The sequence below is a fragment of the Mustela erminea genome, chromosome 1, assembly GCF_009829155.1.
Source record: "Mustela erminea isolate mMusErm1 chromosome 1, mMusErm1.Pri, whole genome shotgun sequence".
In the NCBI taxonomy this organism is placed as follows: domain Eukaryota; kingdom Metazoa; phylum Chordata; class Mammalia; order Carnivora; family Mustelidae; genus Mustela; species Mustela erminea.
Window position 1 is genome coordinate 98,942,574 of NC_045614.1, and position 16,838 is coordinate 98,959,411.

General features: G+C 38.6%; 1 protein-coding gene across 1 annotated transcript in view; it reads right to left on the reverse strand.

Annotated features, from left to right (window-relative positions):
* KPNA1 (karyopherin subunit alpha 1) overlaps positions 1-16,838 on the reverse strand; it is a 74,414-nt gene that overhangs the window by 21,438 nt on the left and 36,138 nt on the right. Inside the window, exons 3-5 of the mRNA XM_032334962.1 lie at positions 7,132-7,239; positions 5,598-5,697; positions 3,301-3,395 (exon numbers count right to left, since the gene is read on the reverse strand). Coding sequence (XP_032190853.1) covers positions 3,301-3,395; positions 5,598-5,697; positions 7,132-7,239 — 303 coding nt within the window. The remainder of the gene's footprint in view (positions 1-3,300; positions 3,396-5,597; positions 5,698-7,131; positions 7,240-16,838) is intronic.

The following is a 16,838-nucleotide window of genomic DNA, read 5'->3' on the forward strand; positions in this document are numbered from 1 at the left end:
AGTCGCTACCTTCTGGTGCTCAGTTCCTTAAATAAGGAAAATGAGAATCCAAAGCTGAAGTACTTCTGACCTCCTATCAAGTTTCCCACTCCAGGTTGAGGTACGCCTGGTTCCCTTTCTCCATTTGGATCAGGACTCTGTTGCTGGCCACTTTGCCGGGTCCACTCTGGCTCCTAGCAAATGCCAGGCTCACCTGGAGAGCAAGTGAAAAGAGAGGCTCACATCAGAAAAATAAACCCAGATATCAAACTCTGCAGAGAACAGTGCCTGAGTCATCTGAGCAACCTTTCAAGAAAGGCAGAGGGATCAATGAGGATGGGAAAAGGCACAGGGGGATGAAGGCTTACTGCAGTTTATCACATTAAGCTTTTATATGGGACAAGAAAGGCAAGAATGGGGAAACTACACCAATTTAATCTAAATTTACAATTTTAAGAGGAATGCCTAATGAATGGAACTAGGATGTAATTTACTTACTTCTAGCTATTTTCATAATAAGCTTCCATAAGAAGGTGTGAGAATACAACATCTCAGCACTACAAAGGACAATACAAACAGGGAATAGACTCCAAAAACAACAACAACAATAACAACAACAACAACAACAAAGCAGGCCCAGGGAATACACCATAAGGCAGACCAATGTCATATTAAAGGCTGAATTTGTCTGAGGCCTACATGTCACTGAGCTTGAGAATGCTCTTAGCTAGATGGCATTATCTGCTGCCAAAATCCTAGATTCCACCCCTGTTCATCTCATTTGAAGGCAAATGAGCAAAACAGGCATCATCTCCCTGTTGTGAGGTACCTCACTGATTCAGGCATACAGAGAGCCAGAACATAAGTGAAGAGAGCCTTCACTAGGATTCAGTTTTTTATCTATGGAAAGAAGAGATTGAGTTTGTCCACAGGATTTATCAATAAGATAAGCATAAGCTATTATTATGACTATATATTATTATACTCTTTCTGGAAGAGAATTGGCAAAAGCCCCATTCCAAAAACACACTACTCATATTTCTAGTAAGCAGGTAGGAGAGTATCAGGAACAGCTTACATCCTAGTGCTCTCCAAAAAGGTAGAGGAAGGAGTACCCTCCAAGCTTCCCAGAGCATGTCTAATTATGTGGCACAAAGCCGCCTGGTTCTCCCTCAATATATCTGTTCTTTCTGTTTCTGGAGTGGTTGATGTTAGCCACTAATCACAATGGAGAAAGAATACCATGTTGTACTTAAAATGTACGCAAGAAGAAAAGCTGGAGATGATGACCTTTAGATAATAAACAGACTGGGTATTTCTCAGTCTTTGGAGAACTAAGGTGAAAATCGTAAGATGCTCACTTCCAGAGGAATCTTTTCTCAATCTTTCAGCCTATTAGTTTACACAAGGGTGGAATCTGAGACTTTAGATAGAAGCAAATTAGAGATTTCCAAAGGCTTTCACCTTCAGAAGATCCAAGTTCTAGGATTACAGAATCAAAAAGATGTAGAATTTACATGTGGTAGCCAGGAGAGGGCACTGTCTGAAAGAACATACTGCACTCTTTGAGGTGCACTGGAAAATGCAGAGATGGGGAAAAGCCCATTTCACCTTTTTCATTTTAGGCCAGCGAGGTTATACCATCATTCTTTAAGAGATTAAGGAACTGGACCTCTGTGACCACCTACTAGAAACTGCTAGATCCAGGAGTAAATTCACTATCACTCAAGTACTCTCATTGTCAGAGATAGGATACAAACATATTTTCACATGACCAAAATGGTAATTTTCCCTACCTCCCTCTTCCTACAAAGCTTTTCAAATGATAAACTGCAGTAAGGCTCTTCATTTGGTCCCTCTGGTTCTCTTGGCAGGTTGCTTAGGGTTCAGGCTCAGTACTCTGCAGTGTTGGTTGTCTGGATTTCCTTTTTTTTTTTTTTTTTTCCTGATAAAAGTCTCTTTCCTTGCTCTCTAGGTGAACCTGATTATTTTTCAGGTGTCCGACGATCCTGGCCTTAGATGGGGACCAGAATTACAATCCAAGAGGCAGCTAGCAAAACAGAATCTTAATTCAAATGAACTTGGGGATTAGTAAATATCAAGCTGGAGAAGAAAAACTGATGGGACTTTGAAGTACTCTACCTTTTCTGGATTTCTTGTTTTTCTTCTGGAAAGAACTCATCACCGCAACAAAGAGAGTAAAAGGAGGAAAAAGATGGGGTGGGAGGAAAGCAGAGAAAATATCAAGACAAAGCATCAGGTCTTATGAATCATCTACAATCCTCTGGACAGTAAAGAACCTGGGAAGAGGGGTTATTACCATTTGCAAAAATGCCCCACTCCCTACAGCCTTAGAGAATAAGGCAAAAAAGAACAAGAAGGTCAAAAGTTATCTTTAAGATTAACTTGTTATTGGCAAATTTAGTTGGAAAGCTAACCTCATTTGTGATCTACCTTGCACCTAACCCATTTTTATAGTCGTAGTCTCTCTCCAAAGGGCCTGAGCCCTTCAGATTAGATCCTACAGTAAGTGAGAATTTAGATATCACAGGTACTCGTTAAAGAGTAATGCAGAAACTGATAAATTGGTTACTCCAAGGAAGCATAGCTCCTGAAAAATTACCAGTTTACTAAAAATCCAACTTCATTCAGGAGAAAAACAAAACCAAACCGTATTTTAAAATTTCTAGGTAACCACTAGGATGAGTCAGTCGACAGCTGGTTCTTTCTACTATGAAAATTATACAACCCAGAAGTTGCAGAATTTCCTCCTAGAAACCCTATATAATACAGTACTGACAGACTAAATTTACCTAGCACCAATCACCAATATTCACGACAAAGCTATCTGCTTGTCAGCTCTTGCGGGGAAGGGGAAGGACTGAATTAGGACCAGGTTTGGGGATTAGTGAGTCTCTAACCTAGCCCATGTTACAAAGCCTTGCAAAGCCAACAAAAACAATCTAAAAATTCTTCAAAACCAAATTTTATATAGCCCACACTTAGGTTCTACCTATACGGACTCCTCTACCACACACTATTACCTATTAAATAAGTATTATCCACAATCACCATAAAATAATCTTTCTCGTGACTAAAAATGACAAGAATTCTGAAGAGTAAAACCAGGGCCTAGATGTTAACAAAGCTACCAAAGCTGCTTGCAATGTGGTTGTCAGGAACACCATATCAAAAATGAGCCCCGTATCAAGAATGAATTCCTTGTATAAATTAATATAAGCAACAAATCTGTATATAAATTTATATACAAGCTTGCAAAGGGAATTAAAATAGGAGGCAAGAATTGAAAATGGTTCGTACCTGCAGTGTACAGTTCTCTTTTCGTTTGAGGAACTCCACAAACCTGGCCACTACTCCTGGTGTGCTGATGACTTCATCAATAGGAGGATTAGGTTCTGTCTCCCCATAAGATGAAAGGAAAGAAGAAAGAAGAAAAATAATCTGGTTCAACGTTTTTATCAACCATTCAGATAACACAACAAATAAATTTGATGATGGTAATAAAGATGAAGTAGTTAAAATGCCAGATTATAGAAATTACATATAGGAAGAACAATAACCTGAAGTTGGCAGGGATAGAGCAGGATTGAGCAACTGAATTTTTTAAAAAGCAATTTAAAAAAATTTACAAGACTTTACAGACAAAACCTAAAAACAGTACATGAAAAGAGGTTCTAGGGAGCTTAGATGGGTGCAAATAAAGTGAACCATTACTGTGCCATGACTAACAAAATAAGCGATGGTATCTTAGAGTGCACTCCTGGAATGTATAGCCTCAGGACCAGGAAGGCAACCTCTCCCCACACCTTACAGTAGTAAGAACACATCTGAAGCACTGTATTTTAGTTATCATATTTTTAAGAGGGATGGCTGGCAAACAATCCAGGCAGAAAAGCAGTAGAGAGCAATGGAAGGTCCTAAAAAGCCCCACGGTATGAGAAAGGCAGTCGACTCAGCATGCTGAAAAGAGACAAGGGGAATGGGGAAGCTGTACATGATAATGGCCTTCAAATGATTAACTTGTCACACAAAAAATATAATTGTTATGTCACACCAATTTTGTTATGTCTATATATTATAGAGGCTCTTATTCCAAGTCCCTCAAGGGATATATTATCACTTATGACTCCAAAAAACAATACCTTACTCCTTGAGGGAGAGGAGTGTGTGCTGCTACTTTAATGTCAATATTTACTATCGACATTTTAATGTGGTTCAGAGTTCCACAGTTCTTTTTACTTGTCCAGAATGTCAAAGTTATCATATTCTAGTCTACCCCTAATTATACCCAAAAAAAAAAAAAAAGTAATTACCCTAACCACCAATAAATCCATTCTTAAATTTCATGATAAAATGACAACATTAAAACCAACAATTACTGATATTTTTAAAAAGTTTTCCTTGGGGCACCTGGCTGGCTCAGTTGGTAGAGCGTGTGACCCTTGATCTCAGGATTATGAGTTCAAGCCCCATGCTGGGTACAGAGATTACTTAAAAATAATAAAATCTGGGGCGCCTGGGTGGCTCAGTGGGTTAAAGCCTCTGCCTTTGGCTTGGATCATGATCCCAGAGTCCTAGGATCGGGTCCCACATCAGGCTCTCTGCTCGGCGGGGAGCCCTCTTCCTCCTCTCTCTCTGCCTGTCTTTCTGCCTGCTTATGATCTCTGTCAAATAAATTAAAAAATAAGTAAAATTAAAAAATAAAAATAAAATCTTTAAAAAAACAACAAAAAGTTTTTCTTAAAAAAAAGTTTCTTTATCTGAATTAATGTGAAATACTGACTCCTGTTCTTATCACTTTAAAGGTCTTTTCTAAAATAGCCCAGAAACGAAAAGAATGCTGCTTTCTGGTCCTGGTAATTGCACAAGGTAATTTCTGGTCCTGGTATTGCATAAAGAAATTCAGAAGTTAGTCACGGCTCATAATTACATATATATCTTTGTGTGTCCCTTTGTTTTGTTGATAGGCACATTCCAAAGCAATTTATCTCTGATATGAAAAATAGATTATGGGAAAGTAGCATTTTTTAAACTAAATGAAAAGATACACAGTTGACCTCTGAACAATACAAAGGTTGGGGTGCCAATCCCTGCACAGTCAAAAATTCTTGTGTAATTTTTGACTTCTCCAAATCCTAGCTACTAATAGCCTACTGTTGACAGGAACCCTCACCAATAACATAAACAGGCAATTAACACATATTTTGTATGTCTAGGTATTACATACTGTATTCTTACAATAAAGCTAGAGAAAAGAAAATGTTATTAAGAAAATCATAGAGGGCGCCTGGGTGGCTCAGTGGGTTAAGCCGCTGCCTTCGGCTCAGGTCATGATCTCGGGGTCCTGGGATCGAGTCCCGCATCGGGCTCTCTGCTCGGCAGGGAGCCTGCTTCCTCCTCTCTCTCTCTGCCTGCCTCTCTGCCTACTTGTAATCTCTCTCTGTCAAATAAATAAATAAATCTTTAAAAAAAAAAAAAAAAAAAGAAAATCATAGAGAAGAGAAAATACACTTACAGTACGGTACTGAATTTAATGATAAAGATCTTCAGCCCTGTAACTCAGGGGCCAACTGTACTTTAAGATACTTAGAACTCACCTTTTGAAAGCAATTTTCTGAATTTCTGTGTTGCTGAAAGCTGTTGCTCTGGACTATTGGAAAATATCATTTCAATCATGTCAGAAGTAATAACACCACCCTGGGAACACAAACAAAAGCATATTTATAAAATTTTAACTTTAATTCAAAGGAAAACAAAGACAGTATAGTTGTGACCACATTATTAAGTTAATCATATTTATCTAGAGGAGTTGCACAAAGGCAGGATAATCTTTACACGAAGAAAATGTCTGAGATGATTAATAATGTGATGAAGCCAAATACTTTGTCTATCATTAAGAAGCTCATGACAATAAGAAAGTAATCTTAGCAGTAAATATTAAGACAAGGTGTTTATTACTCTTCCTTCCTTGCTCATCACTCGCTTGGTTGGTCCTTGTCATTCAGGTTCTAAAAGGCGGCTGGCTCCTTAAGACCTCTAAATCTACAGCAGCCATTCCATCTCTGTATCACCCTACTTTAATCCTGTCCCAGCCCTTTTCACTCTCAGATATTTTTTCTCAGTTATGTGTTTAAGGCCCAGGTTCCTCCAGAATAATTTAAGCTTCTTGAAAGCCAAAGACCCAGCCCATCTTCCCATTCTATCACTGACGGTTGGCATATAGCAGATGCGCAACAAGTATTTACTGAGTGAATACAGAATAGTCTTGTATAAATCACAGATTCTAGCTACTATCAAATTCTACTGACTCAAATTTATTTAAAATTTCTATTTTCTTTATTAAAACTTTTCAGTTTTCCACTATTTTCTTGCTTTGTTAGAACTTTTCCATTTTCTACAACCCATCTCCAATATTTAAAGTTAACCTGCTCAGGGTGACTTGTCATAATGAAATAAAGTTCTCATCGTTTCATGAAGGGTTAAAGTCAACAAGATGAACTGTTACAAAATGGGTTATAATAGAAAACTCCAACAGCTGTGATGTGGAATCAATTTTTTAAATCATACAAACATGCCCAATTTGATAAATGAATAGCAAACTGAATTTTCTTTAAAGTATCCCTTGTTATTTAACTTTTAAGGAATAATTTTGTAATTATATTTTTTAAGTTTTTTTTAAGTTTTTTTTTATTTTTTAAGTTTTAATAGCTGAATTAATCTTCATAATTTAATTAATTCTGTTTAATTGCATGTTATTCAAACTATAACAAACATCTAATGAACCGTGAGATTAAGTATATGGCTTCTTTTTAAAAATGAAATGCCAAGGTGCCTAGGTGGCTCAGTGGGTTAAAGCCTCTGCCTTCAGCTGGGGTCATGATCCCAGGGTCCTGGGACTGGGCCCCCGCACTGGGCTCTCTGCTCAGCAGGGAGCCTGCTTCCCTTCTTCTCTCTCTCTGCCTACTTGTGATCTCTGTCAAATAAATAAATAAAATCTTAAAAAAAAGAAATGCCAAGTACTTTCTATAACCATCTACTAACACCTTTTTAAAAAACCAAAGTAGCAAGCTACACCTCCTTGTCTTCTTCAGAAAAACACTAAGAAAGAGTTCCTTTCATTATCTTACTTACTGGTGCCATCTCCATGTTATTAATCTGAGCCTCATGGAAGCCTCCATCCGACATAACTTCTTCTTCTGTTTCTTCCTCTGCTGTAGCAACATTTCTTCGCTTGAATAACTGAAAAACAAAAGACTGTGACTCAAGTATTCTAATACAAAGAAGTTCAACATGCAAACACTAGGAACCCCATTTAAAAGGCAATAAGGAAGGATGGAGTTATTTGAAAATCATTTTAAAACTTCTAAAGGCTGTGCCACCTTTGACCTTTCCTGATGAGGAACTATTTCAGAATTCTCCAATTTTATAATCTAAAGAAATTAACTATCACAATATGCTGCTGCCAACACTTGATGTGATAAAATTACTGAGAGAAGCCTGACACTGCATGACACATAAAAAGGGTAAGGTTGAAAAAGGAGTTAGGGTATGCCTGGCCATTCCCCCTCTTTCCTCTATGTTAAGTTAGTGATAGTATAGTCTTACCAATACATTAGGGGAAATGATAAAAATGATGTCAGAATGACTTAATACTCCCTCTTAACCCTCAAAGATTATGAACTTAGACTTCCGGACCTTTCCAACCTGCCCAGCAATGAGCGATAACAAGTGACCACTGTGTGAACACTACCTTTAAAGCATCTATTAATTTGTGTAGGCAAAGAATAGTTCCTTCCAAAGGCAGCCCACTAAGGTGCCTTCATTCTATCTTTAAATATAAACAGTTCACTTTTTCAAGCAATGACGGAGTAACAATAATTTATCCTCTCATCCTACACAACTCTAAAAGCAGACAAAATCCATAAAATACTGGGTTTTAGCTAATAGGTAACAGGCAGCCCAGGCAGTGATCCTTCAGAAACGAAAAGAAATAAGACTGGCCCTATGATTAGCTCAGATTATTGCCTGGACAGAGTTTCCATGCTGTAGCATAGGGAAGGCAAAACCCAAGCAGGGCCTACAGGCTCCCTGAGCTGAGGAGACAGAGTTTAGAAATGAGGAGGCCAAAGCAACTAGAATCCATAGGTAAAGTAAAGAAGAGAAGAGATAAACACAGAAGGAACTCTTAAGGCTCGGCAGAAAATTCCCCATGAGTCTTTAGCTTCATACTACAAGCACAGGTGTATAAGGGAAATACAGCTGGGAAAGGAACCACCTCCAACAAACATGCAGAATAATTTTGGAAGTTATATGGGTCAAGTAATTTTCATGTTTCAACCATACAATAAAAAAGACTTCCTAATATATATAGGGCATTTAGTAGAATACTCAAGAAGGATACCGATTCCGAAGTAAGGGTATTAAAAATCCATCCCAATGAAACATAAAAACAAACTGGTTACAAGTAATTTACTAAATCCAAAGACAAATTCAGAATTACATATATATTAAAAGATATAAGAACTCTAAGAATAAGCAAGGTAAAATTCACAATGCTTGGAATTCAACTGGAAACTACCAAGCATTAAATAGCAGAAAAGACTATCCATGAGGAAGGAAACATAAATCAATCAATCAATCAATCAATCAATAACCAACCAATCAAAATCACCTAGAAATGACAAAAACGGTAGAAATAGAAACACTAAAATTGTTGTTATAAATATATTCCACATGTTCAAAAAGTAGAAGTATAAACACTAGGAGAGATAAGAGATAAAAGGACTAAGCGAATACCTAGATGTGAAAAATACAATTTTTCAGGTGAAAAGTACACTGGGTAGGATTAACAGCAGATTATATATTGCAGAAGAAAAGATTACTGAATTTAAAGACATAGCAATATAAACACTCCAAAATTAAAGACATGTTGAAAAAAAGGTGAGAAAATAGGTACAAAATATAAGTGACCCACTATACAAGTACTGGAGCCCTAAAACTGGGGTGGGGAAAATATATTTGGAAAATGGCCAAAAGTTTGTTGTTGTTTTTTAGTTTCAAGTTTTTATTTGAATTTCAGTTAGCTAACATAATACTGTAATGTAGCTTCAGGAGTAGAATTTAGTGATTCGTCACATATAACACCCAGTGATCAACACAAGTGCCCTCCTTAATACCCATCATGCATTTAACCCATCCCTCACTCACTCCCTCCATCAACCTGTTTGTTCTCTATAGTCAAGTGTGTTTTATGGTTTACCTCTCTTGTTTTCCTATGTTCACCCATTTCATTTCTTAAATTCCATACGAGTGAAATCATATGGCACTTGTCTCTTTTTTAAAGATTTTAGTTATTTATCAGAGAAAGAGAGAGCATGAGAGCACAGGGAGGGGAAGCAGCAAAGAGAGAGGGAGAAGCTGACTCCCCACTTAGCACAGAGCCTGACCCAGGGCTCAATCTCAGGACCCTGAAATCACAACCCCAGCCGAAGCCAGATACTTAACCCACTGAGCCACCCAGGTGCCCAGTATTTGTCTTTGACTGGCTTACTTCGATTAGCATAATACACCCTAGCTCCATCCACATCATGCAAATGGCAAGATTTCATTATTATGGCTAATAGTCCATTGTATAGAAATACTACTACTTTTTCCATAGGCTCTTTCCATTACTTGGCTATTGTTGATAACGCTGCTATAAACATCAGGGGGCATATATCCCTTCTGATCAGTATTTTTGTATCCTTTGGGTAAATACCTAGTGATGCAATTGGCAGATCCTAGGAAACTCCACACTGTTTTCCAAAATGGCTGCACCAGTTTGCTTTCCTATGGTGTAAGAGGATTCCTCTTTCTCACATCCTCACTAATATCTGTTGTTTCCTCCATTACTAATTTTAGCCATTTTCACAGATGTGAGGTGATATCTCATTGTAGTTTTGATTTGTCTTTCCGTGATGATAAGTGATACTGGGCATCTTTTTTGTGTGTCTGTTAGTCATCTAGATTTAGAGGTCTTCTTTGGAAAAATGTCTATTCATGTCTTCTGTCCATTTCTTAACAGGACTGTTTTCTGGGTGTTGAGTTTATAAGTTCTTTACAGATTATGCATACTAACCCTGTACCATACATGTGATTTGCAAATATCTTCTCCCATTCTGTAGGTTGCTCATTGTTCCCTTTGCTGTGCAGAAGCTTTTTATCTTATTAGTCCCAATACTTCATTTCTGCTTTTGTGGGAATTCCTTTACCTCCAGAGACATGTCTAGTAAGAAGCTGCTACGACCAACGTCAAAGAGGTTGCTGCCCGTGTTCTCCTTTAGGATTTTAATGGTTTCCTGTCTCACATTTAGGTCTTTCAACCATTTTGAATTTATTTTTGGGAATGGGGTAAAAAAGTGATCCAGTTTCATTCTTTTTGAATGCTGTTTCCTAACACCATTCATTGAAAGGACTTTTTTTCATTAGATATTTTTTTCCTGCTTTGTAGAAGATTAGTTGACCACACAGTTGTGGGTCCATTTCTGGGTTTTCTATTCTGTTCCACTGATCTACTATCTTTTTTTTTTTTTTTTAAGATTTTATTTATTTGTCAGAGAGAGAGAGAGTGCACACAAGCAGGAGAAGTGGCAGGCAGAGGGAGAAACAGGCTCCATACTGAGCGGGGAGCCCAATGTGAGACTCAATCCCAGGACCCTGGGATCATGGCCTGAGCCGAAGGCAGGCACTTAACTGACTAAGTTACACAGGCATACCAGTATCATACAATCTTGATCACTACACAGCTTTATAATATAACCTAAAGTCCACAACCGTGATGCATACAGTTTTGCTTTTCTTTTTCAAGATTGCTGTGGCTATTCAGGGTTTTTTGTGGTTCCATACAAATTTTAGGATTGATTGTTCTACCTCTGTGAAAAATGCTGGTGGTATTTTTTTTTAAAGATTTTATTTATTTATTTGACAGACAGAGATCACAAGTAGGCAGAGAGGCAGGCAGAGAGAAAGTTAGAAGCAGGCTCCCTGTCAGGCAGAGAGCCCAATGTGGGGCTCGATCCCAGGACCCTGGGATTGTGACCTGAGCCAAAGGCAGAGGCTTTAACCCACTGAGCCACGCAGGCGCCCCTATGCTGTTGGTATTTTGATAGGCATTGCACTCAATGTGTGCACTGCTTTGAGTAGTACAGACATTTTAACAGCATTTGTTCTCCTAATCCATATGCATGGAATGTCATTCCATTTCTTTGTGTCCTCTTCAATTTCTTTCAAATTTCGTTCTATAGTTTTCAGAGTACAGACTTTTTTTTACCTCTTTGGTTAGATTTATTCCCAGGTATCCTATGGGTTTGGGTGCAATTGTAGATGGGATCAATTCCTTGATTTCTGCTGCTTCACTGTTGGTATATAGCAATGCAACAAATTTCCATATGTGGGATTTTATATCCTGCGACTTTACTGAATTTATGTATCAGTTCTAGCAATTTTTTGGTGGACTCTCTGGGTCTTCCACATAAAGTATCATGCTGTCTGCAAATAGTGAAAGTTTGTCTTTTTTCTTGCCAATCTGGATGCCTTTTCTTTTTGCTATCTGACTACTGAGACTAAGACTTCCATCCTATGTTAAATAATGGTGATGTGAATGGACATCACAGGTCTCATTCCTAACCACAGAGTAAAAGCTCTCAGTTTTTTCCCATTGAGAATATTAGCCACAGGTCTTCTGTATATGACCTTCTGTGTATGATACTGAGGTATCATACATACATCCTTCTACCCCTACTTTGTTAAGGGTTTTTATCATTTTACTTTGTCAAATTCTTTTTCTGAATCAATACTGAGAGAATCATATAGCTCTTATCCTTCCTTTTGTAAATACTGTGTACTGCATTGACTGATTTGTGAATACTGAACCACCCTCGCAGCCCAGGAACAAATCCCACTTAACTGTGGCGAATGATTCTTTTAATGTATTGTTGGATTTGATTTGCTGGTATTTTGAGAATATCTGCATCCATGTTCACCGTGACACTGACCTGTAATTTTCTTTTTTCTTTTTTTTTTTTAAAGATTTTATTTATTTGACAGAGAGAGATCACAAGTAGGCACAGAAAGAGAGAGAGGAGAGAGAGAGAGAGAGGAGGAAGCAGGCTCCCCGCTGAGCAGAGCGCCCGATGCGGGACTCGATCCCAGAACTCTGAGATCATGACCCGAGCCGAAGGCAGAGGCTTAACCCACTGAGCCACCCAGGCGCCCCTGTAATTTTCTTTTTTAGTGGGTCTTTACTGGTTCTGAAGTTAAAGTAATGCTGGCCTCGAAGAAGGAGTCTGGAAGTTTTCCTTTCATTTCTTTTTTTTTTAAACAGTTTGAGAAGAATAGGTACTAACTCTTCTTTAAATGTTTGGTAAAATTCCCCTGGGAAGCCATCTGGTCCTGGACTTGTGTTTGTTAGGAGATTTTTGATGACTGATTTAATTTTTCTTTGCCAGCTATCAGTCTGTCAAGTTTTCTATTTCCTCCTGTTTCAGTTTTGGTACTTTATATGTTTCTAGGAATTTATCCATTTCTTCCAGATTGCCTAATCTGTTGGCATATAATTTTTCACAACATTCTCTTGTAAGTATTTGTATTTCTGTGGTGTTAGTTCTGATCTCCTCTCTTATTCATGATTTTATTTGGGTCCTTTCTCTTCTGGATAAATCTGGCTAGGGATCTATCAATTTTATTAATTTTTTCAAAGAAGCAGCTCCTGGTTTCATTGATCTGTTCTACTATTGTATTTCTACAGCATTTATTTCTGCTCTACTCTTTATTATTTCCCTTCTTCTGCTGGCTTTAGGCTTCACTTGTTGCTCTTTTCCTAGCTGAAAAAAGCAGAGAAAGGTTTGATTGTGTATTTGAAATTTTTCTGCTTCTTGAGGTAGGCCTGTATTGCTATATAAGTCCCTCTTCTGATCCCTTTTACTGCATCCCATAGGTTTTGGACTGTCATGTTTTCATTTTAATTTGTTTCCACATAGTTTTAATTTCTTCTTTAAGTTTCTGGTTGACCCACTCATTCTTCAGTAAGATGTTCTTTAGCCTCCTATGTATTTGTGGTCTTTCCAAATTTTTTCTTGTAGTTGACTTCAAGTTTCAGAACACTGCAGTCAGAAAATATGCATGGCATGATCTCAATCTTTTTGTACATGCTGAGGCCTGATTTGTACTTGCCGAGGCCTGATTTGTGACCTAGTATGTGATCTCTTCTGGATAATGTCCCATGTGCACTAGAAAAGAATGTGTACTGTGCCATTTTGGGATGAAATGTTCTGAATATATCTGTTAAGTCTATCTGGCCTAGTGTGTCATTCAAAGTCATTCTTCGTTTCCTTGTTCATTTTCTGCTTAGATGATTTTTCCTTTGACATAAGTGGGTTGTTAAAGTCCCCTACTATTCCCGTGTAATTATCAATGAGTTGTTTTATGTTTGTTACTGATTTATATGTTTGGGTGCTCTGAAGTTGGAGGCATAAATATGTACAATTGTTAGACCTTCCTGTTGGATAGACCCCTTTATTATGATATAGTGATCCTCTTCATTTCTTGTTACAGTCTTTGTTTTAAAATCCAGTTTATCTGATGTTAAGTATTGGTACTTCAGTTTTGACATTCACTGCATGATAAATGGTTCTCTATCCCCTCACTTTCAATCTGCAGGTGTCTTTAAATCTAAAATGAGTCTCTTATAAGCAACATGTAGATGGGTCTTGTTTTTTTAACCCATTCTGACACACTATGTCTTTTGATTGGAGCATTTAGTCCATTTACATTCAGAGTAATTATTGATAGATAAGAATTTAGTGCCATTTTATTACTTGTTTTGTCATTGTTTCAGGAGATTTTCTCTGTTCCTTTCTAATCTTCGTTGACTTCGATCTTTCTTTCCCAAAGAGTCCCCTTTAAAATTTCTTGCAAAGCTGATTTAGTTGTCACGAACTGCTTTAGTTTTTGTCTGTCTGGGAAACTATCACTTCTTCTACCCTGAATGATACAACCTTGCTGGATAAAGTATTGCTGGCTGCAGATTTTTCTCATTCAGCATGTTGAATATATCATACCACTTGCTTCTGGCCTGCCAAGTTTCTGAGGAGAGATCTGCTGCTAACCTTATTTGTCTTCCCTTGTAAGTTAGGGACTTCTGTCTTAGCACTTTTAGGACTTTTTTCTTACCTCTGTGTTTTGCAAATTTAACTATGATATGTCTTGGTACTGGCCTGCTTTTGTTGATTTTGATGGGAGTTGCCTGTGCCTCCTGGATTTAGATGTCTATTTCCACATTAGGAAAGTTTTCAGCTATAATTTCCTCAAATAAACCTTCTGCTCCCCCCCCCTTTCCCTCTCTGCTTCTGGGACTCCTATGATACAAACATTATTACACTTTATGGAATCACTGAGTTCCCTAAGTCTACATTCGTGATGTAATATTTTTCTTTCCCTCTTCCTTTTAACTTCATTAATTTCTATAATCTCTCTATCACTTATTCATAGCCCTGCTTCTTCCATCCTTGTGGTCATTACATCCAGTTGGTTTCAAATCTCCGTTATTACATTTTTCATTTCAGCCTAATTTTTGGGGCTTCTATCTCTATAGTAAGGGACTTCCTAGAGTTTTCTATGCTTTTCTCAAGCCCAGCTAACATCCTTATGATTCTTCCTTCCAATTCTAAATCAGACATACTATTTCTATCCGTATTGATTAGATCCCTGGCCATGACTTTTTCTTGTTCTTTCTTTTGGGATGAATTCCTCTGCCTTGGCATTTTGTGTAGGTCTTTGTTTTCTTCTGTGTGTTAGGAAAGCCTGTCATGTTTCCTGCTCCTATAAGTAATGACTTTATGTAGAAAAGGTCATATACTGTCCAGAGTCTGGCACTTAGAAGTATCTCTGGTATATGCTGTGTACACTCTGCTGCTGTGTTTTGGCTGCTCTTTTCCTCAGGTCAGTCCTCTGCAGTTTCTCCTTGCCTGCAGTGGGGAGTGTCTGGACCTTGGCCAGAGTGTGGTGAGTTTTAACTAGATGCGGTCTGGTCCACTTGTTAAAGACACTTAATGCTATTTCCACTAGAGCCGAAGCTTTGCAGAACCCTATGGTCAGCAGACATGTTGTGTGCAGGGGTGTGTGCTGGTCTTCTGGAGGAGAGGCCTGCTATTCTAAGGCCTGGTGTAAGCAGTTTAGGCCACTATTGTTGGCCTGTGCTGCTTACTGAAGTGAGTTTACGCTAAGTGAAGAGGGAGGAAAATGGCGTCAACCCAGCTCCCTAGTCCCCAGAGAGGAGAGTCTGCATACACCACTATCCAGGAAGCCATCCCAGAAGAGCAAACAATCTCCCCTCATATGTCCCAGGCATCCCTCAGCTTGCTATTTTCACCCTGTGTGTGTTCCAGCCATCGGTCTGTCTGGACGGCAGTGCACCTACTATCCCAAGCAGGCAGTACTGAGTTTTGAAACTCCAAACTTTAGGGACCTGGCATGGCATGGGCCTGTGGTCTTCAAGGGGAGGGTCTCATTGCACCGGGACTGATGCGGGTTTGTCCCAGAGGGGCAGTCTGCACCAAAGTGCAGGTGCATGGAATTTGAAATAAAGCACAGTAAAAAGCCATTGTCCAAGTTAGTCATCCTCAGCAGGTATCTCTGCACCTATGATGAGGGGTAAGGGAAGGAAATGGTGCCCACTGACTCTTTTGTCCCTGTCACCTCTCCCAGATGAGCTGCAAGATTGGGGAACCATCTCTCCCGGTGAATCCCATGGGATTCTAAATATTAACAATGAACAATCAAAAACTGAAATTCAAAAGATACCATTTGCAAAAGCATCAAAACTACACAATACTTAGGAAGCAAATCTCACAAGAAAAACTGCAAATCAGGGCACCAAGGGTAGCGCAGTCAGTTAAGCGTCCGACTCTTAGTTTTGGTTCAGGTCCTGATCGCAGAGTCTTGAGACTGAACACCATGTCAGGCTCCACACTCAGCAAAGAGTCTGCTTGAGATTCGCTCTCTCCCTCTGTGCCTCCTCTCTCTCTCTCTCTCTCTCTAATAAATAAATCTTTTTAAAAAGGCAAACCTACAAATCCCTGAGAGATATTATAGGTCTAAATAAATGGAGATGTGATGCTTATGTATGTATGTATGTGCTCACAAGAGGGGCAAATGAAAGTCTCATACACTGCTGATGTGAAGATAAACCCATTTTAGCAAACAGCTGAATAGTGTACACACCTACCATACAACCCAGCCATTCTCCTCCTAGATATCCATCCTGGAGAAATGGAAATACACGTCCATACAAACAGCTGTCCATGAATGTTCAGAGCAGCTTTACTGATAATCACCCAAAACTGGAAACAATCGGAACTGCCATCAACAGGTGAATGAATAAACCACTCGTGGTTTTATCTTTACAAGATAGCTACTCAACAAGAACACGAATGAACTACTGATACACACAACATGAATGAATCTCAAAATGATTACGCTGACCGAAAGAAGCCAGACAAGGGGCGCCTGGGTGGCTCAGTGGATTAAGCCGCTGCCTTCGGCTCAGGTCATGATCTCAGTGTCCTGGGATCGAGCCCCGCATCGGGCTCTTTGCTCAGCGGGAGCCTGCTTCTCTCTCTCTCTCTGCCTGACTCTCCGCCTACTAGTGATTTCTCTCTCTGTCAAATAAATAAATAAAATCTTTAAAAAAAAAAAAAAAAAAAAAAAAAGAAGCCAGACAAAATAGAATATATATTATAAGTCATTTATGCAAAGTAATCAGTGGTGACTGAAAACAGAATAGAAATTGTTTGGAGATAGGT